General features: G+C 46.1%; 1 protein-coding gene across 3 annotated transcripts in view; it reads left to right on the top strand.

The window, feature by feature from the left end:
- WWC2 (WW and C2 domain containing 2) overlaps positions 1 to 26,670 on the top strand; it is a 166,614-nt gene that overhangs the window by 118,469 nt on the left and 21,475 nt on the right. For 2 of the 3 annotated variants that reach the window (XM_060001211.1, XM_060001213.1), the window contains 11 exons: positions 1,255 to 1,384; positions 4,406 to 4,552; positions 5,584 to 5,657; positions 9,578 to 9,820; positions 15,552 to 15,641; positions 16,715 to 17,337; positions 20,543 to 20,672; positions 21,398 to 21,478; positions 21,557 to 21,658; positions 23,942 to 24,134; positions 25,351 to 25,515. In XM_060001211.1, the coding sequence (XP_059857194.1) occupies positions 1,255 to 1,384; positions 4,406 to 4,552; positions 5,584 to 5,657; positions 9,578 to 9,820; positions 15,552 to 15,641; positions 16,715 to 17,337; positions 20,543 to 20,672; positions 21,398 to 21,478; positions 21,557 to 21,658; positions 23,942 to 24,134; positions 25,351 to 25,515 (1,978 nt within the window). The remainder of the gene's footprint in view (positions 1 to 1,254; positions 1,385 to 4,405; positions 4,553 to 5,583; positions 5,658 to 9,577; positions 9,821 to 15,551; positions 15,642 to 16,714; positions 17,338 to 20,542; positions 20,673 to 21,397; positions 21,479 to 21,556; positions 21,659 to 23,941; positions 24,135 to 25,350; positions 25,516 to 26,670) is intronic. The other variant, XM_060001212.1, reaches the window with a different exon arrangement.

Genomic DNA, 26,670 nt, shown 5'->3' with positions numbered 1-26,670 from the left:
TAATTATTTGTTCAGCATCGTAAAATATTTTCTAAAATGGTACTTGTTATCTACAAGTACTATTTTAGTTATCAAGTTATCTACAAACTGCACTTGTTTGGGTAAACTTTGGAAGAGTGAATAAGATAATAATTGTGTTAGTTTTTTTTTACTTTTCAGACTATGCCCTTCACGTTGAAATAAATACAAATTATTAAGTGTTTTAAACCAAATTAGGTCAGAGCCAGTTTTCTGTGATTTAGTAGGTGCCATAACTCTGGAGAGTCTGTGGATAAGACAAGGATATGTCTGAGAACGCATGTAATAGCGTTGTTGGCTGATGGGCAGAGATGTGGCTTGTGTCCCCGAAGGGAAGCCCAGGCTCTTTCCTAATGAGTCCCAGGCAGCATAGCAATCCTGGGGAGAAACAGGAGAGTGATGGTGAAGAAAATGTTGAACCGTTTTCTTTTTTCATTAGGTAATTTGGTTGGGCCGTTCGACCACAAAGATTAGGTTACATGAAATCCTCTGACACAGGGTGACCCTATGAACTGTAAGGACATTTGGTGAGCAGATCTGCAGGGGCAGTAAATAAGCTCATCAGGGAGCTCTTTATTCAACGTTGGTGGACAAATGAACACATCTGCTGCCCCCTTGTTCCTAGATTTGAACTCATTCAGCAAGGCGAGCAATTTATCTTGACTCATAACTGTCGTAAAAGAAGAATACATTTCATATATCTAAAAAGAAATAAGAAACTAACCAAGCAATCCAAATATTACAAGATAGTCACTAGTATAAATAAAAATCACTACCCTTTATTAAAGGTCACCAAGCTGTAGGCACTGGGCTAGGTTTTGCACAGACATCGCAGCATGTAAAATTAGGTGGCAGTGATGAATCCTGAGGTTCCTCTGCTCGCCCAGTTTATTGGCATTTCTGTCCTTCTGCTTCCCCGTGTCCTGAACCTTTGTCAGGATCAGCATGAGATGAGGTTTGAGTTCAGCCAGCAGTGGGATCACCCAAACAGACTGAAAGCAAAAAGCCTGAGCCTGAAGGTGATGACAGTGGACTGGGGGATGGAGTGGGGGATGGAAGGGCTCTCAGCTCCAAGTGATCAGAAGAGAAAGGAGAGAGCTTCATCAGCTTGAAACTGGTGTGTGTGAGTCACGTAGTAAAAATTAGCCAAGACAACCCCAAACCCAATTCCTATCTCTTTAACTTGTACGTTCGGTTATTCTTTGATTTTTCTTTTTTCCTTTCCTCTTTTAACAGAATTGATAAAAAAATGTCTGGAGGCCAGAGTGGCTATGAACTTAGTGAAGCCAAAGCCATCCTAACTGAACTGAAGTCTATCAGAAAGGCTATTAGCTCAGGAGAAAAAGAAAAACAAGATCTGATGCAGGTATGTGTTGGAACATTTTTTCAAGTCACGCTGCTACCTTCTTGGGCCTCAGAAGCTTTCCTTGAGGCAGAAGTTCTCCATCGGAGTCTGGAAGGCCCTTTACCACCACACAAACCCCACTTCTGCCCCATCCATACGGAATTTGGTCCCGTAGGAGATTGTTACAGGCACTGAGCCAGCCACCTGCCTTGGAAGAAAACGGATTGGTTCCAAGGTTCTGATATGCTTATTTGAAGGCAGACTTTGGATGACCTTTGAGACAGGGGCTGCTGGATCCTGGAGCCCATCTAAGGAGATTAGCATCTTGGTGCACCCTGTAACTCACTGCAAACTTCATGTGGCGCCCTGATAAGCAGGGTTATCTAACTCAGTGGTCCTCAGCCTAGGGTACAGAAAGGGTATGTCACCTGCTGTCAGTAAGTAGATGAGGTGCCTTGAGGAGAGGGGGAAGGGGTGTGAGGAACTTAGAAAAGCCATTCCCCACCCCAGGAGATTCCGAGGTGCTAGCTGGGGGTGGCAGGGAGAACGCTGACCCAGCTGGGGGACATCTGTGTAGTCACCCTGGGAGAGATGCTAATGGCAGTAGACCCCCTTGTTACACCTGTACACTTCTCACCTTATGGGTCTGAGCTCCAGTGACCCAGCCTTATATGTAGAGAAAACAACCATTCAGTGATCAATATTCTGCATGTTGAGTATCTATATTTAGCAGATACAGTCAAGTTTTTTAAAGAGATATCTCTTCCTCCTCTTCCCTCCCTTCCATCTCGTAATTATCACAAGCACTGAGAAGTCTTTGTAATATTTTAGACATTTGGAGTTCTTTATCTAGCTGGGTGAGGATTTAGTCTGTGTCTTTCAAAAAATGTTAGAGCCCGTGGTAAGCAGAACCTCTGCATTTAAGTACCAAATTCAGCTACTTCATGTCAGTTTCCAAAATGCTGGTTGAATGTGGGTGAATATTGTTGAACCCATATAATTTTGCATTTGGGGAATTCTGAAATAACTTGCAAGAAGCGATCACATAGAAAAGACTGACTTAAAATACTGACTTTGTGCCAGGCAGTCTTCTGCCTGCCTTGCATAGAAATACTTCATTTAATTCTCACAATAGCCTAAAGATAGGCTCTGTTATTATCCTCAACCCGTAGACAAGAGAACAGCAGTGTGGAGAAGTTGTTACTTGGTAAAAGTCACACAGCAGGTAAGTGGCAGGACTGAGGTTCAAACCCAGGCAGTCTTGCTCTAGAATATGTGGTTCTAACGAATGTGTAACACATACAGAACTTCACTTGGATGTACTTTTTGTTGTTCTGCAATGATCCTGCCAATTAAATCAGTCATTCCTGAAAAGCACAAAATAAGTCCTTTGAAAAAAGTTAATGGAACTTGAACAGAGTTAAATTGGAACCTCATAATTTAGCAATTTCAGGTCCTCTTTGATTCTTTCTGTAAACTTTGGATTTATACATAGGCCAGATTAAATTTAAAAGCTAGATTCCTTTTTAATTACTAAAATATAAAAAATAATTAATAAATACAGGAATCAACAGTAGAGCAGAAAGGGACATTAGTTATCTTCTATGACTTTTGAACCTCTTTGGCTATGACCCAGAGTAAGAAATACGTATATTTTACATCAAAACCCAGTAATACAAATGTCTTTAACCATAGATACACACACCAAATTTCACAGAAATATGCCTGCTTTTAATACTAGTAATATACTTTGATTTTACTTTCTAGTCTCTTCTATTTCATTTAAAAACATACTAGTCATCGGGGCTTCCCTGGTGGTGCAGTGGTTGAGAGTTCGCCTGCCGATGCAGGGGACACGGGTTCGTGCCGCGGTCCGGGAAGATCCCACATGCCACGGAGCGGCTGGGCCCATGCGCCATGGCCGCTGAGCCTGTGCGTCCGGAGCCTGTGCTCTACAACAGGAGAGGCCACAACAGTGAGAGGCCCGCGTACCGAAAAAAAAAAAAACCATACTAGTCATGACCTACTAAATTGATTGAGTGCATGGTCATAGGTTTGAAAAATATACATCTTTTCACCGTTTGCATGAAAAAATAGAAAAGACTTGTCCAAAGTCCCTGAGAGGTTTCTTCATTCTTTTCTATAATATATTATGTGATGTGACCATTTAAGTTTTATCCCTCATGCATATACATTTTGTATAAATATGCCTTTGAAAGAAAATAGAGAAGGTTAGGTAAAAAAAAAATCAGATCTCTGATATTTCTAATTTCTTATCGTGAGAATTTTAAATATCAGGATGAATCCTGGCTCTTCTTAAAGTTGATAATAATGAGCTTCTTACATTTTTATTAGTGTTTTGTACGGGGGTTCTTTGGTAGCAATTTAAATTTTTTCCTTTTTAATACTCTCACTGACTCACATCCTCCCTCTAAAGTAAACTCACCCTATGAAAACCCGGGTGCCGACACCAGTCACGTTCACTTGTGATTAGGCACTTTCCCAAACCAAACATCACTGCAGGTACTGAGTGACTGTGGCTTCTGGGCCTCCATTCCTAATCTCTGACATCTATGTGAGCTAAATAGTCTCCTGGATCCTGTCCAGATGTCAAATGGCATAACTGTAGAAGTCTTCTAGGTAGGAAGTGTGCCTGCTTTAGGTATCCTATGCTTCCATAATTCCTACTGCATAAAGTGGGTAGTTCTTATTAAAACAGACTTCTTTTTAACAGAATTTTAAAAATAAGAAATGCATGTATTAAATATAAAGATACCATTAGTCACAGGGTGAATAATTCCCAGGCTGTCTTGGGAAAGATAAGATAACCTGTTTAATATGATCTTACATATTTTCAAAGTCCTGTGTGTATGTGCAAAAATTATATTCTACTCTTATTTTTTTCAAGAATTTAAAGTGATAAGTACCTACTAAGATAAAGTAGTTGTTTTTTCCATTGAGATTAGCTTAATTTTACCTGGTGGGGAAGTTTCATGCTCTTAAATGTTCAGCTTTATGAAGTACTTTGTATTTCCTGAACAGAGTCTTGCTAAGCTGCAGGAGCGGTTTCACTTGGACCAGAGCATTGGCAGATCTGAGCCAGACTTGAGATCCAGTCCTGTGAACTCTCATTTATCTCTCTCCAGACAGACCCTGGATGCCGGGTCACAAACAAGCATTTCCGGGGATGTAAGTTATCCACGTGGAAGGGTTGGCCCCGGCACTGTCCTGACGGGCCCTGATTACAATACCGATGGCAAATGGAACGGGGGCCAGGAAGGTGGTGCAAATTCCAGCTGTGTGCATTCAGCATTTCATACTCATAAGATTGGATTTAAAAATCTTAACCTTATCTTTTCTGCCAAGGTGCCAAAGTATATCAGAATTTGTCCATATGAATAGCTTTGTTCAAACTTTCTCATACTGTATTTATTCAGAGACTCTATTGAAAGGGAAGAGACACATGAAAATTTGAGTTTTTCCTATTAAGTTTAGAGTCTTAGACATTAAGGTCCTTCCAAATAAACATTAAGGCTAATGAGAAACAAATATATGCCTTTAAAAACTAACCACAAAATTTGTTTTTATAAATCTGAACTTGATTATATTAAAACATTTGATTGGTGGTTTATACCTGGCATTTGAAAATATTTAATGTGGCTTGAATATTATTACCAGTTTGTATTCTACCTTTTGGGACACCATTAGTAGATATTTACTTTTCAATAAGTTCCAGTTATTTTTGTGTTCTCTATGCTTCTTTGAATTCTGTGCTATGAAAGTATAACAGGTAGAGATCAACAGTAGGGCTTACCTGTTTGAAAAATTTAATTTTTGAAGTAATTTATTTTATGTTTATGCATTTGAAAGTTAGATGATGGAAATTTTGGCTCATAGAGACAAGGAAATTAGTTCCAGTTCATAAATTTTATTGACCTGTACACCCTTCATAAACTCTTAGATACCAGAAACATTTACCTGATATTTTTTATCTTGAATTTAATGTGTGGAGAAAAGGACGTTAAAGTCTTTGAAAAACAGACAAGCTTGTATTAAAAAGAAATGTTTTGTCCCTACTGAGACTATAAAGTAAATGCCTTTTCAAACTGGTGTTCCCATCTTCTTTAGCTTTGCAATTACTTGCACTTCCTAGAAACAAAAGCAGTTTACTTCATTCATTTGCAGAGTTAATTGACTTTTTCCCTTTTGTTTTTTACTAGATCGGAGTGAGAAGTAGATCAAATTTGGCTGAAAAGGTCAGGCTGAGCCTCCAGTATGAAGAAGCCAAAAGAAGGTAACAGCAGGGGAGCTGGGTAGCGGTCAGTGGGTAGCGGTCAGTGGGTAGCGGTCAGTGGGTAGCGGTCAGTGGGTAGTCAGCTGGCTCACCCGGGTTTCCTTTTCCAGAATTCATCTTTACTCACGTAGGGACGTCTGCTGGGCGCTCGCCAACGTTCTTACCCAGGTCACCCTTCAGATCTTAGAATATAAGGGTTACGGGGTCCCCTCCCCCGAAAGCTGAAGAACAAGGAGATTAATGAGAAGGGAGGGAATGAAACTTTCCCCTTCATTCTGGAAGAAAGAAGCTTTGAGCTTATACGGTACTTCCTTACTCACAATTCAAAGTGCGGAGGTTGGTTTCTCAGATGGAAATGTGATACCGTGGCTCAGGTGCAGGGCTTGGTAGCAGCTGAGGAGTCTGAAGGTAAAGAGCTTCAAGCATCTTCCTTGGCTTGAAGGGAAGAGCCCCTGCTGACGTCCTGGGGGATGCTGAGCTGTCTGCTGTGTGACTCACTTCAGGGAGTGTTTCCCTCCTTGACCCTCTCAATTCTTCTTCAGCCCTGCCTCGATAACTTTTTCTTACCTTGTGACTCTGCTGGGGAAGGCCTGGAAGACTCCTCTTTCCTTGCCTCGGTGACAGACTCAGCTGGTTGTCATAATGTAGGAACTGAATTTGTTCTGAGAGAGAGGGTCATACTGATACATTTCATTATTTTCCTTTTAAGAGTGTAAAAACGCTGCTGTTTTATTATTTAGGAAGGCATTGGGTGACAAACCTGCATTATCATGCACGTGAACAGTTCGGCTGAGAACATACTGGAGCATCGTGGCTTCCCACCACAAGGAAGCCCGTAAGATGGATACTGGAATATATCCATTATTATTGGTGACGATGAGAATTTAAAAGTCACTGGCCAGAGTTCTTAGAGGTTGTCTGGCTTTAACAGACTCTCTATTTGATCTGCCTAAATATAATATTTGCCTCTGGGTAGCCTCTGTTACTAATATTAATATTACTTGGTTCTTTGATTTACTGAAAGAACCCGAAGCTTTATTCCATAAATCATTAACCACGTGAGCTTGAGCAGGTCACTTAGTCTCTCTGAGCAACATTGCACTCGGCTAATTTTAATGCCTATAAAATTTCCCAGGTAGATTATAAATGGCTTGAGGGTAGGAAACATTTTGTTTACTGTATTGTCTACTTCTCACATGCCAGGCTGATGCTTTGCCCTCAGTAAGGACTGAGAATTGCTCTGTGCTTTTGTGGCCCAGTGATGTGGAAGCCTGTTTGGGGCCCTCTGGCTATAAGCACGCCAGTTCCTGAGCTGCCAGAACTCCTAGGTTCTGACGTAAACAAAGCCAGGATCTGGTGTTCTGGTGTCTGGTTTTCTGAAGGAGAATGGCCATAACTCAGAGTTAATCTTGGGGACCAGGCCTCATGCCCCGGGGCCCTTGGGGTTTGACGCGACTTCCCTTGGGCCAGCTTGAGCTTCTGCTTGACTTTGGCTCCATGTGGAGCTTACACAGCACTTCTCCTCCTAGGTGGTCCCGGAAACTTTCATGTTTTCTTGCCCAGAAAGCTATTTCCAAATAAAATTCAAGACCTACCTAATGCCTGATCCCACAAGTAATAGATGCTGTTCTTTCCTTCACTACATCGTTGCTGTCAGTTCAATCGGTTAATTCAGTCACATCAAAACTTAAGACATTAGTTCTTTCCCATTTGGTTGCATTGCTGTTCTATTACCATTTGGGGTTTTATTTTAAAGTTTCTAGCGATTCTGATGAGAAGGTAAGTCTCAAGTGTTTATGCATATGTTGAAAACGCTTTTTCTTCCTCAATTCTGAGTAAGACGCGGGTTGTGTTCTCCTGAAACCTGTTTTCTCCTCCAGCTTTTGTTTTATGTGCTTAATGAAGCTAATACTGTCTTGCTTAATTTTCCAGTACGTTGGGACAGTTGTTTATGGTTTTGTGGTTAAAGCTGACGAGTAGCTGATGTTACATCTGTCATAAGTGCAGACAATGGGGGAAAATCCGAAGGACATTATATATGCAGTGCAGTTTAAGATGGCAATTTTATTTTTAACTCATACAAGGAACTTCAGGCAGAAGAATGTGGAACTACTTCCCTTTTTGTCCTGACAACATTTTTTGTTTCGTTTTGGTTTATTTATTTATTTATTTATGGCTGTGTTGGGTCTTCCTTGCTGCACGCATGCCTTCTCTAGTTGCAGCGAGCGGGGGCTACTCTTTGTTGCGGTGCGCGGGCTTCTCATTGCGGAGCACGGCCTCTAGGTGCGCGGGCTTCAGTAGTTGTGGCACGTGGGCTCAGTAGTTGTGGTGCGTGGGCTCTAGAGTGCAGGCTCGGTAGTTGTGGCGCACAGGCTTAGCTGCTCCGCGGCATGTGGGATCTTCCCGGACCAGGGCTCGAACCCACGTCCCCTGCATTGGCAGGCGGATTCTTAACCACTGCACCACCAGGGAAGTCCCCTGACAATGTTTCTTGTTCAACTTTTTCTTCTCTTCAACAGCTTTTTACATCAGAAAGGGGAGGAAAACGTCCCCCCTTCTCTGTCTGTTTTTCATTTTTCTCGTGTGCGCTGTAACAATATGCAGAGTAATCATGCAACATTTTTTAATAGGAATATGGATTCTTCGTGCCAACATCAGTTGTGTTCATAGTTTACCTTGATCTTGTGCCTATGGTCAAAACAGCCAAGTGCCATTTCCCTTGTGAACAATCCCGATCGTCCTCACAGCGCCACAGAGCAAGTTATTTGATTCTTGGTCATTCTTATTGAATCAGGAGTTAACTTGACCATTGAGTACGAAGCTCTAGAAGCAGTGACATCTGGGGCCAGCAAAATTATGAAACCGGTGAAGGTTCCCTTTGCTGCGTTTTCCTCCTCCCGCCCCTCCCGGCCCCGTCGCTTCAGCACCTGTTGTCACTCCAGTGGGCCCTGGGTGCTGCTGATAAGTGTGTTCAGAGGAGAGCCAGGTCAGTGCCGTGTGTACAGGGCCAGCCCAGTGAGCGCCCCGTGTGTGCTGTAGACTCCATGCAGACCCTGAGCAGGAAGCGAGTTCATGGTGCACAGCTGAGGAATGTGGGTGGGGGAAGCCGAACCCCGCCCCCTTCTCCTTGGCGATGCTGTAGCCTTGAGGGACGGACTTGGCTGTGGTACTGCATGGCCTAGCCCCTGCCCTCTTTTCTCCCCTCTCCCTTCCCTGATTGGCTGATCCCCAGTTGCTGCCAGCCTAGCCTGGGGACAGCGTCTTTACGCAGAGGAACGAGATCTAGAATAATGCACTTCCGGCATCATTTACCAGAGATTCTTTTTTTTTTTTTTTTTTTTTTTTTTTTTGCGGTACGCGGGCCTCTCACCGCTGTGGCCCCTCCCGTTGCGGAGCACAGGCTCCGGACGCGCAGGCTCAGCGGCCATGGCTCACGGGCCCAGCCGCTCCGCGGCATGTGGGATCTTCCCGGACCGGGGCACGAACCCGTGTCCCCTTCATTGCCAGGCGGACTCCCAACCACTGCGCCACCAGGGAAGCCCTACCAGAGATTCTTTAAAGGAAGCTCTCGAGTGTTCCTCCCGCCACCTCACACAGGCAGGCACACGTCAGGGCTGACCGCCCACGGCCCTCTGCTTTTTAAGCTTCTGTGTACTTTGACCTTCATCCTTTTTCCGGTAGGTAGGTGTGCTTACTCAGATATTAAAGGTGGGGAGGATGGATGAGGCAGATAAGAAGTAAGTGTAGCATCCGCTGCCGCTGCCCCGGGACCGGACCAGACCGGACCGGAGCCTCACACCAGCCATCACGCCCGTCCCTGGGGGGTTAGTCCCGACCGTAGCCCGCCTCGTGTTTTCCCTTCCTTGGGGCTTCTGACTACGTGCACAGCTGTTATTTCATTCTGTCTTATTTTATTTTAGTATGGCCAACTTGAAAATCGAACTGTCGAAACTGGACAGTGAGGCCTGGCCTGGGGCGCTGGACATTGAGAAGGAGAAGCTGATGCTGATTAACGAGAAAGAAGAACTTCTGAAAGAGCTTCAGTTCGTCACCCCAGAGAAGCGCACCCCGGACGAGCTGGAGAGCCTGGGTGCCGAGAGGCAGCGGCTGGAGAAGGAGCTGCTGTCGGTCCGGGGGGCGCCCAGCCGAGCTCTGGCCGAGAGGTGCGTTCCCCTCCCCGGGCCCCAGGTGGCTAACCCGTGGGGGGCTCAGCTGGGCCTCCAGGCCGTTCTCCCTGGTCTGCGGAAATCTCAGAGGCCTCAGCCCTTAGTGGACTGAGGACTTCTTCCTGTAGAGCAGTAAAGCACACCCTGCTTAGTCCCCGTGGTTCCTCTACGCTTTTGGGGAACGTGAAAATGCCTGAGACAGATGTTGAATAACTAAGGAATGTTGACAGAAAACCAGGAATGCAGTCCATGGCTGACCGAGGCTGATAACAGTGGCTGTAAACTATTGCACTCTGATAAGAGAGATTATCTGGACTGTTAGAGCGGCTGAAGCTTCCTATTCTGGGTTTATTACTCACAAGAATGCAAAAGTTTATTGCTTTTCATTTCACAAGGAAAAGACAACTTGCTCCCTTTGATATCTCAACAGGTCACAAAATGTTCACTTGGATTTTGTTTGTCAATTGAAACCCTCCTCTGAAGCAGGAGAAAATATAAAGGAAAATGCTTTAAGCAATTTTCTCATCTTTCTGTGGGAAGGTGTAAATTGATCACTTAATCTAAAAACTCCAGTTCTGTAGGCAGATCAGCTGGACTCTTAAGCAGGGAACCCCTGTGTGTGTTTGCCGTGAGGACACCTGCACAGCAGCCCTGTGTCCAGGCCTTGCTGACTAATGGTCAGACACCTGTTTACCTGTTTCAGCCATAGACCATGTGGCCCTTTAGAACCACTGCGCATCCATCTTTTAGGCCAACAAGTAAGGAGCAGAATGAAGGGAGAGAGATTCACATTTGCTTAACTTCAAGTGACCTGGGAATAAGTTTAAAATACCCACCCATCATCCAGTCACTTTTTTTTTTTTAACTTCTTGCCTTCTTGCCTTCTAATTCCTTGTCTTCTATAAATGTTTAAGGTTGTGTGTCAACATAATATCAAAACATTTGAAAAGTGTGGTGGTGGAGGAGACGGGGGAGGGAAGAACCTCTGACATTCCTGGTGAGGTATTAGCGTGAGCACTTGTTTAACCGTGTGAGTTAAACTGCTGCTGGAGATAACGCATAGCTACAGCATCACAGCTTTAGGGAGCGTGAAAAAGTATCAAAGGGGGAACCCCCTACAGATGCCATCCTTTCACCATCTTAAATAATTCTCATCACCCACCTGCCCCTGCTTCTCCTCCCCTCCCGCTCTGACATCTCTAGAAGGTGTCAGCAAGGCTGGCCAGGTAGGGAGCCATCCGACCAAGACCACAAGGAACAAAAAGAAAGGGCGAGAAGGCAGAATTCAGTTGTTTTCCTGAATTACCTCGATGTTGTATGTGAGTGTCTGTGTCTGTGTTTCTTAAAGTCCGAGGATAAACGTTTGATAATCATCAGCAAATATGATGAAATGGTTCGCTTTGTGTGGCTCGTAGATAAAACACCAGTGATCTTTTGTGTTATGTCGCCCTTAATAAATGTCATATAATTATACCTGTGTAACGTATGGACATCTGACATCTCAGCTGTCCTACTCTGCAGTATCTGAATCCGGGAAGGGCCCTACCAGTGGACTTTAAATTTTTTCTGGGAGAGAAAGAAAACAGGCGTGTGTTTCTTAGTTTGAATCAGCTTTTGCAGGCATGATGTCTTGTCTTTTTTTTCTTTTTTTGGCCGGGCCACGTGGCATGCGGGATCTTAGCTCCCCGACCAGGGATAGAACCCGTGCCCCCTGCACTGGGAGTGCGCAGTCCTAACCACCGGACTGCCAGGGGAGTCCCTTGTTTGTCTTTTTCATTAGGACTGGAGCTTCAAAAATGACTAATGAAGTAACGTTAAAAATATAGTTTAAGTGCCTAGACTTTGGCTTTTATACTTTTGTTTGCACACACATAATAACTGTCAAAATTCCAGCAGAAACAGTAGGCTTGATCTCATCCGGAAGAGGAGCTATAAAATATTTATACAAAATAATTCTCTATCTAGTGAGATCCAGCCGTGGGGTTTGAGTCGCACAGGGAGTAATGGGGGCCATCCACGGGTTTGGATGGCCCTCTGACTCACGACCGCGCATGGGCCCACGTCCCACAATTGAGATCTTAGCAGGAAGGGAAATGTGTATGTTTCACATTTGTGATATGTTGGCTGTCTGAGTCATTTGGAAGGGTCAAGTCATTTAGCATTACAGAAAATGGACACCAGCTTCCTCTGTGCTGTGCATGGCCAAAAGCAGAGCCCCACGATAAAGCAGGGTGAGGCTGAGGGACTCACACTTTCTTGCTGGAGCGCCTTGCAGTTTTCTCACTGCTCTCCTTGGCTGCAAAACGGCCCAGCATTCCCTGTGCAAGAGAGCAGAACCCCTGCGAAGTGCACCCGGAGTCCTTTGTTTCCCAGTGGGCACAGCACGGTGTGGCTTTGGGCTTTGTTGGTGGTGGTGGTTTCACTTCACTCCCCATATGCTCTCCCCGTTTCCTACCATTCACCAACCTCATCGTTTCTTCCCACTGCCTGTGTATATTCCTGCTGTGCTTGTCGCTGCTCTTGAGCTGAAACGGGATCATCCCCCCAGCCAGAAGGCCCGAGAAGCCCTCTGCAGGCAGTGTATTTCCTCGGTGCTCCAGCAGGAGGTCGAGGGAGACACCTCTGGGAACTTGACATTCACTGTGTCAGACTTAGTTTCATCGCAGAGCAAACGGTGCTTCACCGACCCCAGACCCCCTCCGTTTCTTCTCGGTACCTACACGCCTGTCAGACAAGCACTTGCTGCTTCCCCCAAATTATCCTGTTTTCCACTAACATTGTGGGTTTCTCATTATTTCAGGGGTGGCCTCAGGCGAGATTCTGAGTCATTGCTGACTTTTGGTCTCTGAAGGAGCTAAACTCACATGAATTTTCAGCCGCTGTGTGAGCTCCCAGAGTCCCCCAGCTGTGCCCACCAGCCCCGTCCTCAGTGTCGCCTACTCGCGGGACCGCCCACGGAGACGGAGCTCGCCCCCTAGTGGTCATAAAGCGCATCGGGAACGAGAAATTGCTCTCAAATGAAAAAAAGACTTGTTACACATCCTTCTATTCTTTCCTTACAGTTATTGAAATTCCTTAAACTCTGTGCTTTTCTGTGGCTGATAAGATCTTAACATTGCTCCTTCCTTTTTCACAAATCTTAGGGGTTTTGCCTTGCATCTTGCCAGGGTGTCTTGTTTCTTAATCATATGAATGTTTTTGCCACTGATTCTGAAAAAGTTCTTATAGCAAGTGGGCGGGGGGTATGAGTGTCATATATTTTTTAATGGAAAAGGAAATTCTTACTTCTGTAGATGACATAGAGCTTTCCCCCTCAGGGCACCGAGGGCAGAGGTGGAGGGTGCAAGGGCCCCCTTGTCTTGTCCAGGGCAGCTGGGCAGGGGTGTGGAACAGCGGGACTGTGGGAGGGGTCTTTCGGGGTCAGGTTGAAGAGGTCTTTCTCACCCAGGAGGAGTAGCAGGACGGGGGCTGGAGAAGGGTGAGGAGAGACAGAGGCGCACCCTCCTGAGGGGGCTGACATCTCAGCAGTTTCTTCTAGTCCCTGGTCCAGAGGAAGTGGGGGAGGTCATTTCCCAGGAAGGATACCAGGAACCAGCTCCCACTGGGAGAGGCTCTGATTCCATCAGAGACAGAAGGTGCAGTGCTTGACAGAGGACAGCCACAGGGTTGCCAGCAGGGTTTCAGGGAGACACCTCTGGGAACTTGACATTCACTGTGTCAAACTTAGTTTCATCGCAGAGCAAACGGTGCTTCACCGACCCCAGACCCCCTCCGTTTCTTCTCGGTACCTACACGCCTGTCAGACAAGCACTTGCTGCTTCCCCCAAATTATCCTGTTTTCCACTAACATTGTGGGTTTCTCATTATTTCAGGGGTGGCCTTAGGTGAGATTCTGGGTCTTCGTTTCTGTGCGAGGGCTTTCTCTAGTTGCGACAAGCGGGGGCCACTCTTCATCGCGGTGCGCGGGCCTCTCACTGTCGCGGCCTCTCTTGTTGTGGAGCGCAGGCTCAGTAGTTGTGGCTCACGAGCCTAGTTGCTCCGCGGCATGTGGGATCTTCCCAGACCAGGGCCCGAACCCGTGTCCCTGCATTGGCAGGCAGATTCTCAACCACTGCGCTACCAGGGAAGCCCCCTACTTTTTGACATTCACTAGACCTCCCCAGGGCCTTCTTTAAGCTTCTTCCAATGACGTGATCTAGACACCTGCAGGGAGGGGACCGGGGAGGGGCGCCGGGCTCTCCAGGCAGCCTGGGTAGAGGAGGGAGAAAGAGCCCGAGCCTGCCCTCCGGGAGCTTAGGGTTCAACTGGAGAACACAGGCCAGGCCTCAGTTCAAGGCAACCGGGAAAGGTCTGGAAGGGCAGCACCTGAGCCATTGCCAGAGGAGGGCCTGGGGGGACCATCACATGTGACTGACTGGAATGGGAAAGATTTGGATTTAAATTTCAGCATGAAACACACTGTTGCCCTGAAGCCTCCTTACCATACCAGAAAAGCCTTCATTTGTGTGTGTGGGACTTGGTTTTAAAACTTACTTCAAAAGTATTGCTCTGGGATTCCCTGGTGGCGCAGTGGTTAAGAGTCCGCCTGCCGATGCAGGGGACACGGGTTCGTGCCCCGGTCCGGGAAGATCCCACATGCCGCGGAGCGGCTAGGCCCATGAGCCATGGCCGCTGAGCCTGTGCGTCCGGAGCCTGTGCTCCGCAGCGGGAGAGGCCACAACAGTGAGAGGCCCGCGTACCGCAAAAAAAAAAAAAAAAAAAAAAATATTGCTCCTGTATCAGGAGACATGGGTTTTAGTAGATTCGGGGACTTTCTCTGGACCTTTATGTACCTTCTAATTCAGTTAATCTACTTTGAATTAATATTTTTTCCTGGTTGAGTTTTTGTTTATATTTAGGAGATTTAAAAAAAACGTGGTGGTTTTCTGGGTCCCATTCTGCTCATTTCAATGATGTCTAAAACTCCTGACACAGACAGTATGCTTGATATATTTAAAAATGGCTTACTCAAGTACACAATTCCATAATACTCAGATTTTTTTTTCTAAAAAATCCTCATAAAAACTTGTTCAGCTGAATGTGGATGAAATTTCATGAAAATCCAGTACAGGTGATGAGAGGTGCCATCAATGGGAGAAAGGAAATCACTTTTATGTCTTTTTCTTGCTTAAACAGTTAAGCCCAAATTAGCTCACACTGGCAATATGGACTAATTTGTTTCTTCATCGCCAACATTCTCATCAAAATAAGATTGGAATTTGTATCACTAACTATGATTTTGGAGCAGCCCTTACCAAGTTCAGTACTCAGATGATCTTTTCTAATTCCCCGTTATTGCAGTCAAGTGTTTTAGTAACGGAAGCTCAAGTCTCAAGCCTGCAGAAGGCTCTTTAATCTTTGTTCGGTTTTTTCGTTGTTCTTTTCCTCCCCACTGTCTTCCCCTAACTTGTAAGAGCGTGAGGTGTTCTTACCCATTTAAGAAAGTTTTAGACTACCAACATTTTACAAGTTCTCAGTAATGCCGGCCATTTGGTGCAGTCCTTCGCCCAGTGGCCGTGGACGGCTCTGCCCACTTTCCTTCTGGCAGGTGGCTCTGTTTTCTCTGTGTCGAGTTCATTTGGATCTCACAAGGGGAAAATAATGAGGATCTTTCTTTTCTTTCAGAATCTTTCTTTTCCTGCTTGGTCATAGTTCTGTGAAAATAAATTCATTTCTTTTTCTTGTCTAGATTGAAATTGGAAGAGCGAAGGAAAGAGCTGCTACAGAAACTTGAAGAAACTACTAAATTAACTACATATTTGCATTCACAACTTAAAAAGTAAGCCTGTTTGCTTCTTGAGGGGAACATTTTTGTTGACTGCATCCAGGCATGTTGTAGTTCATCTTTGATTACTTTTCTCTATATTTTCAATGACTTAAAAGTAGGAAAATTGTTATACTAATACAGTTAAAACTCGGATGACCACATTTAAAGATGCAGGGATTTGGGTTTGGTTTATTTTTGTTTCATGAACCCCAAGGTCCTTTTTGGAACATGTTTGAAATGTGTTGGGAAGAAGATGTATTTCAACTATCAGGACATACTTAGGAAAATGACACATTTCTCCACGTCATCCCTTCTTTTAAAAAGGGAAGGTGGGGGAGATTTGCCTGAAAATATACATCCTGAAATATACATAGAAAGAGGAGGAAGGCAGTGAGCCCAGGGGCCTTTGTCTTTAGAAGCTGGCCTCTTCCTTTCTCAAAATAAAAAGTTTGATTCTTTAAAAGTAGAGTCACTGCATTAACCCTTCATGCTGTTGGGTTCATTACACCTCCCTCCCACTTCTGTATTTTTTCTTAGTCTGCCATGGTGCTTTTTTTTTTTGCGGTACACGGGCCTCTCATTGCTGTGGCCTCTCCCGTTGCGGAGCACAGGCTCCGGACACGCAGGCTCAGTGGCCATGGCTCACGGGCCCAGCCGCTCCGCTGCATGTGGGATCTTCCTGGACCGGGGCACGAACCCATGTCCCTGCATCGGCAGGCGGACTCTCAACCACTGCGCCACCAGGGAAGCCCAACTTCTGTATTTTTTAATTGCATAGTTGCTTCTGGATATTTATGCAGGTAGATTTATCAGTAGGTATTTGATCGCTTTTTAAAATCTTTGTAACTTTTGCACAAGGGGGATGATTTTTAATGAGCAGGATTGCTGCTTAAAGAGTCTTCAGAGAGTCAGGTTGGAAGCATTCACAAATACACTTGGAAACGTGTGGGGTGACAGCAAGTTCTCTTACCCCGGTCGTTGACTCTGCTCTTTGGTGTCACGGGGTTTCTTTCCTCTCGGCCCGAAGGAGCCGGCAGGGTTCTCCACATCATCCCGGTTTTTACAGCTGTGCTTTCCCCTCCCAGCCTCTCCGCCAGCACGCTGTCCATGTCATCCGGGAGCAGCCTGGGCTCGCTGGCCTCCAGCCGGGGGTCTCTGAACACGTCCAGCAGAGGGTCCCTCAACTCCCTCAGCTCCAGCGAGCTCTACTACACCAGTCAGGGCGACCAGCTGGACCCGGATTATCAGTATAAACTGGACTTCCTCCTGCAGGAGAAAGGTGGCTACATTCCTTCCGGACCCATCACCACCATCCACGAACACGAAGTGGCCAAGTCCCCCAGCCAGCCTGGCCGGAGCGGTCCCTGTGTGGCAGCGGCCGCGGCCCCGGGCCGCGCCCCCGCCCTGCCCGAGGCCCCCACGTCCGTGGCGTCCCTGTCCTCCCGGTCCTCCCTTTCCTCCCTGTCCCCGCCGGGCTCTCCCTTGGTCTCAGAAGGCACGTTCCCCCTGTCTCCCCACGACGTCGTCCCTCTCCATCACTTCTCTGCTGACCTTGAGGACTGTGAATTGAGCAGCCACTTTGCAGACATTGGCCTCGGAGAAGATCAGCCGTTGCTGGACTCTGACCCGGGAGGAGCGCCCCCGTCTCTCTCAGAGGATAAGGACCTCACCGAACGCGCCAGGGCGCTGCCGCATGAAGGGCCTGCAGGTAAACGGAGACCCTTGCTCTCGCGCATCCCTCTTGACCGTTTCACGGAGAGTGACCGGAGATTACTTTTTCCACGGAAACAAAGGGTATATGTCCCCCTTCTCTTTCTGCTGCTCTTTTCTCATTTTGGCTTCATTTGGGAAAGAATGTTTATTAATAAACCTACACATTTTTTCGTGATCAAACGCAAATCCCCTTCCGTATTTGATAGATTTAATCATCGAGCATCCACTCTGTCGTGTAGAACCCCACTGTGTATGGCATCTGCCCGGGAACACATTTTGTGAACGTACTTCGTGCTTGCAAATAGGTTCTGGTTCTGAAATAGCAAGAAAGGGAAGAGGACCTTCTTTCCAAACTTGGCCTAAAACAGATGAAAACCAAGACAATTAGCATACCAGCTAATTAGTACCAAGGTTCAGTGTTTAGGTTGCTGTGGGAATTCTATATAAATAACGATGAGTTTTGTTTCATGCCGGACTCTCCCTCTCTGCGGAAGGTTACTGGGGAGAAAGACGGTTCCCATGCGTGGTGTCACCCTGCCCTCTTGTGGCCACGGTACTAGTTGCAGCTCAAGAGAGCGCAGTGGCCAGAGTCCTTACTGCTGCACCTGTGCTCACAGAGACCCAAACAGAGGGAGAATCTAATATTTTTAATTGTTTGCCGTTGCAAGGCAGAAGGTTTTGCTATACTAGATGTGGTTGTAAGGAGAACGGGGTGGTACCTTGTTTGGCAGGTGATCGCAGTTGGGCTCCGAGGAGCTGGCCCCAAACCAAATGAGAAACAAAGTCCAGTGCTGGTCCCAGGAGGCCTGCTCAGAGCCACACAGGCCCCTGTGTGGGCCTACAGCGCAGGAGAACACAGGCTCTTTAGAAGGATTTTCCTGCTGTTTCCGTAAGCATATTTATTTTGTCCTTTTGGTTCTAGGAATTCTAGGTGTTAATCGATTGGCCATTTGAGATGTTTAGAGAGGTAGAGGGATCCATCTCGTTTGTGTGGTTTCAAACACTGAGGACTGAGCCACCGCCTGCCAGTGGCCTGGGGCAGAGACAGCGTAGGAGATGCTGTGTGGTTTGTGTGCTGCCCGCCTGGCAGGTGCCAACAAGTGATGTGTTGTTGGAATAATAACCGCAAAGAAAATAACACAGGAGCGCCGCTTGCCTAATGGCTCCAGCAACGCAGAAACCTGCCTTGGGGCCTCGCGCGTGGCCCGGCGCGTGCTGCCCCTGAAGCCAGTCCGGACTGCCCTCGCGTCGCAGTGGCCCCGTAGGCCGGCCGTGCTCCGGCGAGCACGTCACCCGGTCTCTCGGGCTTGTTGTTCCTCATCTGCAAAGCGGGCACGAGGCGGTATCTACCTTGTGGGGTGCTGGAAGGGTTAGCGCTCTCATAATGCCTGGGAAGCACCCAGCCGTGCCTGGTTCTCGGCACTCAGCTCACAGTAATTAATGTTAACTGTATGACACTAAGGAATACAAAAACTCTGCTAAACCCAGTTCCTGTCACAAACCACCGACATTCACGAAAGGAGGACAGAGCAAGGGAGAAAGAAGGAAGAAAGTGGAGTGGTTTTATGCCACTCTTCTGTGCTTTGGACCTGAAGGATCTTACAGTTCTTGAGCATTTCAAAGCTGTTTTTGCTCTTCATGTACTTGGAGTGTTCTCTAGTGACCACCTGTCCGCATTCAGCCAGTTTGGAGGGGCCAGTAAATGAGGCTGCGTGCTGGTGAAGCACGAGATGAGGGAGAAGACCTCCCGGGGTCTGCCCCGCCTGGCTGTCCTGAGGCACCAACGTCCCTGCGCTTCCCGCAGTGTCCGACGCCTCGCTCCCTACCCTTGATCTGCTCCCGTGTCTGTCTGAGGGGTCTGTGCCTGCAGAATGGTATCTCCAGAGCGTCTATGAAACAACGTTTAACTTTTTAAATGCACGTTAGTTAGAAAACTGCTGTTAAAAAGTCACACTAGGGGAAAATATATCCAAGAGCTTTGTTTGCAAGTAATATTCAGTTTCACATGTGAAAACAACCGAAAGCATATATTTAACCCTAAAGACTAATTCTCTCCAGGTCAGGTCAGCGACACTCGGTCCATGGGGGGATGTCTGACCTTGGCATGGGGGCAGGTGGCTCGTGATAGTGACTCTGGTCACCTGTCAGTGCTCTGGACTCTTGTTCAGCTAAAGTTGAGTTCCTTTTATATACATTTGACTGTCCAGCACCAGTCCCTGCTGGATGGCAGAAATCAAGTTGGAATAACTCCGAAGTCCTTCCGCAGTCAGTCTCTGTCATTGTCAAAGTCAATTTCAGGCTGCTGTGGTTATTCCTGGGAGTAATCAATAAATCACGTCATCACCTTCACCCCTCACAGAGGGGTGGGCAGAGAGAAGACACTTCATCATCGGGGAAAAAGCATTCCCACGGCCAGAAATAAAAGGGAAAATGCAGCAATCAATCCTGTAATCTGAAGCCTTAAAATTTAAACATCTTCACAAGATGTAAAGTCGTGACTCAGAAGGGGGGCGAAATGCATACCAATATTGATCCCGATCGCCTGCCTGGGGATGAAAGAACGCCATGGGCTTGCAGCTTATTACACAGGAACACAGCTTTAAACGAGGCTCCCTGCTCTCTGCAGGTTGCCGGGGTATGAATATGAGTCAGAGATCAAAAGTTAAGTGGTGGTTGGTGAAGATTCAGTAGCACGAAGTTTTTAATGGTATTAGCCAGTGAGGAATTCTGTAAGTCAAAGACTGTCTCTCTAATTTCTATTAGAGCAGCAGCTCAGGAGAGGGAGGCTGGAGAGAAGGGGCGAGCAAAAGAGGCGGAAACCTTTCTCTCCATTGAGCGCTAGAAGCTCTCTCATAGAAACGTCTCCAGTACTTGAGGGAGGCAGACAGCTTCTTACCCGCGACTGTGTTCTCTGCAGCGCGTACCGAGAAGGGGGAGGCAAGGGGCCCGGGAGAAAGTGTGCAATTGATCCCTTCCCTTAAAATATCCAGGACAGAGGAACAGCCGATTCTTTCTCAAATAACTGGCATCCCAGGAACCTTATAAGTCGCAGTGCCTGGACTCCTTCACTTCTGTTGATTTGAATAGTAGCATCCTTGATTCTCAGGTCGAAAGTTCGTTTTGGATTTCTCAGAACCAAACCATGTGTGCATTTTGTACTTAACTTTTTCTAATTAGTGCTGTCACTCTCCCCTCCCTAGATGTGGAAAAGTCATTACCAAAAAGAAGAGGAATCCACTTGCTTGGGGAGAAAACCACTTGCGTGTCGGCTGCGGTCTCGGATGAGTCCGTGGCCGGGGACAGCGGGGTCTACGAAGCTTTCGTGAAACAGTAAGGACCCAGCGCGGTGCCCTCTCCAAGCAGCCGGGTGCGGGGTGACAGACCGTGAGCGCGCTGCCCTTATTCCACTCTCTGCAGGGGAAAGGGCTGTAGGCATTAAAGAAGTGGCAGGCTGAAAATTCCAGGGATACCAGAACATCCCATCAGCAGGGAAAGGAGGAACAGGCCGATATGCTCAAAGGCAGCCGAGCCTCTTAGAGACGTAAACTCGTTTTTAATGAGAGCGTTGCAGGGCTTGCCCAGTGCCTGTTTGGCGCGTCGTGAAGCGTTTCGTGTATGCAGATTTCGGAAAGCCTGGTGTATCTGGGGTACCATACACCCCGGGGAGGCTCTGGAAGCCCAGGCACCAGAAAGTCGCTCCCCTCAAGGCCCCGACGCAGACTCCTCTTGACAAGGTGAAGCAAGACTTTTACAAGTGAGCTTGCACTGGGGTCAGGTCCACTGGCTAGTAGAGGAGTGCTGTGTTTTGTTTTGTTTTGTTTTGCTTTTAGCTATGCCGTGTGGCTTGCACAGTCTTAGTCCCCTGCCCAGGAATGGAACCCGTGCCCCCTGCTTTGGGAGTGCAGAGTCCTAACCACTGGACCACTAGTGAAGTCCTGAGGAATTCTGTTAGTTCAGGTTTCCATTCAGAATCAGTCAGTGGCAGACAGCAACCATAGCTCTGCACGTTTCCGTTCACGAACGTTCACCTGCACCTGCTGTTTCCCTGCCCCCAGGCCCAGTGAAGTCGAAGATGTCCTGTACAGTGAGGAGGACGTCGCTGTCACGGAGACGGCCCAGGTGCAGATCGGACTCAGGTGCGGATGTGCGCAGGAAGGGGCACGTCTCGCCTCCGTGCGGTGACAAGTGGCCCATACTCTTCCTTATCTCATCAGCTTCTCTTTTGACAGATATGATGCAAAAAGGTCAAGTTTCATGGTGATTGTAGCACAACTCCGAAATCTTCATGCCTTCCTGATACCTCACACTTCAAAAGTGTAAGTAAAATCAGTGGAGGACAAATCAAAGAACTTAAGATTGTCCGTATGAGAATTTTCCATCGTAATGTAGCAATTCATCCAAGTGAAGATGTGGGAAAGACATAGCAGGGACGACTGTGTCTTAATCGGCACTAGATAAAGGCGAAGAGGGGGTGATACGGGCCGATCCCCTCCTTTGGTTTTATGAACCATGCAGGGAGGAGGGAGGGCATGTGGGGGAGTGGCTTGATCACCCCAGAGAGCCCGCTTCCCAGCACTGAGGTTAGGGATCCCTGTCAGTAGTGTTCAGGGAGGACCGGCTGGTGATACCTTCCGTGACTTCCCCCTCCTGATAAGTATGCTGAGATCTCGGAGCACACCGTGGACAGCCTTTTAATCTTCGAGTGGCCTGTCAGGGAAAGGACAGATCCGCCAGGGATCGAATGTGTGAACAGGGAGAGCCAACCCGCAAGTCCAGGCAAAACTACGGAATCCCCCAAGAACACGGCACGAAGCCCCTGATGTCGGGATGGGGCTGCCGGCAAACGTCCCGCCCCTGCCAGAGCAGGGCGCACGCAGGATGTCACAGGTGGCCTCCAGAGTGCGAGGCCAGGCCTCTGCTCCTGGCTGCCCTGCCTGACCCTTCCTGAGTGCATGGCAACGTGCTCTTAAACCCGTAACGAAAGCCTTGGCCTAAATATGGACACTGCTCAAGACGACAACTAGCATGAAATATCCTCGAGCCGTTCTTTCTTTCTCCTAACGTCAAACCTTTTTTTTTTGATTATTAATGACGACAAGCAGAGTTGATGCGTCAGCGGGTTGGCGGCGGCCACAGGGTCTCTGTGAGTGACCCCCAACCCCCTCCCCAGCAGCAGAACGAGAGGAAAAGCACCCCAACTTTCCTTCCCCTATGCCTTTGGTTCCTAACCCTGTAAAGTCTCACTTTCTTCACTCGGAACCATTTGAGGATGGTGTAAGTGGTTAGGCCACCGGGACAAGGTGAACTGAGTCTGGAGAAACAGAACATCCCGTCCCTCCTGCCCGCCTCTCTAAAATACCTCCCTTTGCTGCTTTTTCATGAAGGCAGGGAAAGAAGGTTTCTTCTGCTGCATCTCCAGCCTTAACGACTGTGGCCCAGGGTCCACTAGGCTTTTAATGCTGAATCTCCATAATCAGTGTTGATACAAACTACGGAAATAATGTGGCCTTCCTCCGTTCTTCATGTGAATTTACAGTTTTTATAATTGGAGAAAGATGCTCTTCAGAATATGAATTAGAAAGCTTGGAAATGGGGGAGTGGGGAGGGATTTAATGGGTGTTCTCTTTCTGGTATTTAAAAGAAGATACCTCATGCTGTTTTCAGGAATTGTCAATCCTTGTGTAATGCGTGCTCAGAAAACTCACTTTTAAAGTAGTATTACTACCAAATGTAAAATAGATAGCTAGTGGGAAGCAGCCACATAGCACAGGGAGATCAGCTCGGTGCTTTGTGACCACCTAGAGGGCTGGGATTGGGAGGGTGGGAGGGAGACGCAAGAGGGAGGGAATATGGGGACATATGTATACGTATAGCTGATTCACTTTGTTATAAAGCAGAAACTAACACACCATTGTAAAGCAATTATACTCCAATAAAGATGTTAAAAAAGAGAGTAAAAAAATAAATAAAGTAGTATTAGAAGTTATTGTTTATCTCTGACTCTTCCTCAAAATATGACAAAGCATAAAACGGTTTGTCATATCTGAGACTTCTGAGATGCTAGGCAGTGCTTTTTTGAACTTTTAAAATTCATCTGTTTTAAATTTTCTTAGCAATGTGCTACTAGCGTTTCTTTTCCTCTAGTAGGATAACGTGTTCCATTCCTGGGGAATGACCGTCAGCAGTTCTTGTTTAATACGCAGGATGAGTATTCTTTGGGACACAGTCACCCGTGTCTACTTGGTGTGTTCCTGCTTTCCCAGGTTCAGGTGGCAGTCACTGTGGAATGGTCAGGACACGGGCAGGTGGGACGTAAATCCGTCTGCCCCGTGGTCTTCGTTCCTCTCACTTCCCTACCACGTGCCTTTGCTGCAGCCCCGGGGCAGGCGGCAGGCTCGGCCTTGCATGATCGGAGCACCAGCGGGTTAAGAACAGAGCCTCCGTGCCCCTGAGCATGACGACCATGGTGGCAGCAGAGCTTTGGGTTGAGACGAAGTCCGTGTCCCTGTGCTTCTCTCCCAGGCAGATACTTTCAAACACCAGCTGTGAATCCAATATAATTGAACCAGTGAAATCCATTTCATCCTTGTTCTTTGCAGATACTTCAGAGTTGCTCTGCTTCCCTCCTCAACTGATGTCAGCTGTCTGTTTCGAACGAAAGTCCATCCAGCCGCGGAGTCCCTGTTATTTGGTGATGTGTTCAGAGTGGCCATCTCCCAGACAGCCCTGCAGCAGAAGACGCTGAGGGTGGATCTGTGCTCTGTCAGTCAACACCAAAGGGAAGAGTGCCTGGTAGGACTTTTCATCATCTCCATCATCAGATAACACTATCGGATATTCTGAGAATAATTTTCTAGTTGTTGTTTTGCCAGCCTCCATACTTCTACCGATCTGCCCAATGCCTCAGACACACCCAACAGTGGCTTCATTTTTTATCTGAAGTAGTGATTTCTGGTTTCCATTCTCTTATTCCAGACCTTTCAAATTTGCTTAGAAATTATGATTCTCTGTAAAATCTACTTTTTATTTCTAACCTTTAGATAAAGAAGAGCTTTGGCCTCTGTTATGACCATCACTGTGGAGTATGCTTATTATTCCCAATACGAGTCTGGTGCTGGGTGTTTTGTAATACATTATCTCATTTAATCCTCTTGACAGTCTTATGAAAAGGGTATGATGACCCCTATTTTCACATGAAGGACTGCTTAGAGAAGTAATGCATCCAGGGTCACACAGCTCATCAATGATGGATAGATATCAAAGGGACATCCCACACCTAATTGACTGCTACAGATTTAAGCAGGACACTGAGTATAGTTCCTTCATTCAGCTCGTTCTCCCAGCCATGGTGTTAGAGCTTCTAGGAAGTCTTAAGTGTTACTGTTTAGAGCAATAGCATATTTAAAGACTAATGCAGAAGACTTCACACATAACTAATAGCAAGTTTAACACATCATTGCGCACAGTGACCAGAGCAGCATTACATAAGGTGTTCAAACAGGTGTCTAGAGGTGTGCCCAGGTGTTCAAGAAACACTGCAGTCTCCAGTTGAAACCCGTGTAGTCCTAGGGTCAACCGTAATCCCGATCTAAAATCCAACCCTGGGGTTCTTTTGTGGTCCACTTATACACAGATTTTTTTTTTTCCACTAAATTCACACTATAGTACTACATGATCCGTGGTTGGTTGAATCTGGGGATGTGGCACCTGACACGTGGAGGGCCAACTGTAAAGGCAGACGTGGATTTTCGACTGCAGGATCGGGGGTGTTGTTGCCGTCCCTAACCCCACACTGTTCGAGGATCAGCTATATTTCTTATTTACTCACACCGGAAAATATAAGACATTGCCAGGTTTTTAAAAAAATCCACCAGTGCTATATATCATGAGTATTGCTTTTTTTTTTTTTAACTTGTCCAGTAATCTTAATTATATCAGAGAGAGCAAATATGAATTGAAACATTTTATTTTCTCTTGTTTTTTCTTTTTTTCCTTTCATTTCACATAGGCGGGAACTCAGATCAGCCTGGCAGATTTACCCTTTTCCAATGAGATTTTCACTCTGTGGTATAACTTGCTTCCTTCAAAGCAAATGCCGTGCAAAAAGAACGAAGATGAAACTGAGGATTCAGTATTTCAACCAAGCCAGCCACTAGTCGATTCTATAGACTTGGTGAGTCAGAGTTGGAGAAACACATCTCATTAAGACCTTTAGATCTGCAGCCCATCTGAAATTAATCTTTGTGCAAGGTTTGAGGTAGGGGTCAAGATTGTTGTTTACCCATATGATAGCCAGTTGACCCAGGATTGTTTGTTGAAAATACTTCCTTTCCTAGCTGCACTGCAGTGTCACTTTTGTCATAAGTCAGATATCCTCTATGTGTATAGTCTGTTCCTGAACTTTCTATTCTGTTCCGTTGACTTAGTCATCTATCTCTGTAGACAGTACAGTCATCTATCTCTGTAGACAGTACTATGCTTTTTCAAAGTGAAGGCTTTCAATAATTCATCATTCAGAATGGTTTTTCTGAGGCTGTTTACAGATAATTGCTATCAGATTAAGGAAGTTTCCTTCTCTTTCCAGTTTGCTAAGAGCTTTATTATGCATGGATATTGAATTTTATCAAGCATTTTTACTGTATCTCTTAAGAAGATTACGTGGTTATCTTCTTAACATTATTCTGTTAATGTAGTGGATTATACACTGATTGACTTTTGAATGTTAAATTGCCCTTGGATTCCTGGAATAAAACAGACTTCATTGTGGTGTATTTTATATGAATTTTTATACATATTCAATCATAGAGAATATTGAGATTTGCATGTGTTCCGTTTTAGTAAAAGTTCCATGTGCTCTTGAAAAGTGTGTATTTTCTGCAGGTCAAGTTTGTTAATTTTACTTTTCAAATCTTCTGCATTTACTGATTTTTCAATTTGTTTATTTTATCAATTATTAAGAGGTATAATAAAATCTCCAATTTGTGATTATAAATGTCTCTTTCTCCTTTTAGTTCTGTTAATCTTTGCTTTATGTATTTTGTATCCAGGCTATTAGGTGAATATAAATTTAGCATTATGTTGTATCTTTCTGTTCAACTGACCTTTTTATCATTATAAATTATCCCTCTTTATCGCTAATAACACTTTTTGTCTGGTATCAGTAAGGCTGTATCAGTTCTTTTTGGCTAGCATTTGCATGGTTCACCTTTTATTATTCTTTTACTTTCAACCTTTCTGAGTTCTTATATTTAAAGTGTTTCACCTGTAAGCAGTACATAGTTGGTTTTGGTTTCTTATCCAGTTTTTAAATCTTCATCTTTTAATTGAA

This window comes from Delphinus delphis, chromosome 21, assembly GCF_949987515.2.
Source record: "Delphinus delphis chromosome 21, mDelDel1.2, whole genome shotgun sequence".
Taxonomy (NCBI): domain Eukaryota; kingdom Metazoa; phylum Chordata; class Mammalia; order Artiodactyla; family Delphinidae; genus Delphinus; species Delphinus delphis.
Note: the sequence above shows the minus strand (reverse complement) of the source record. Positions and strands in the feature narration are given on the sequence as shown.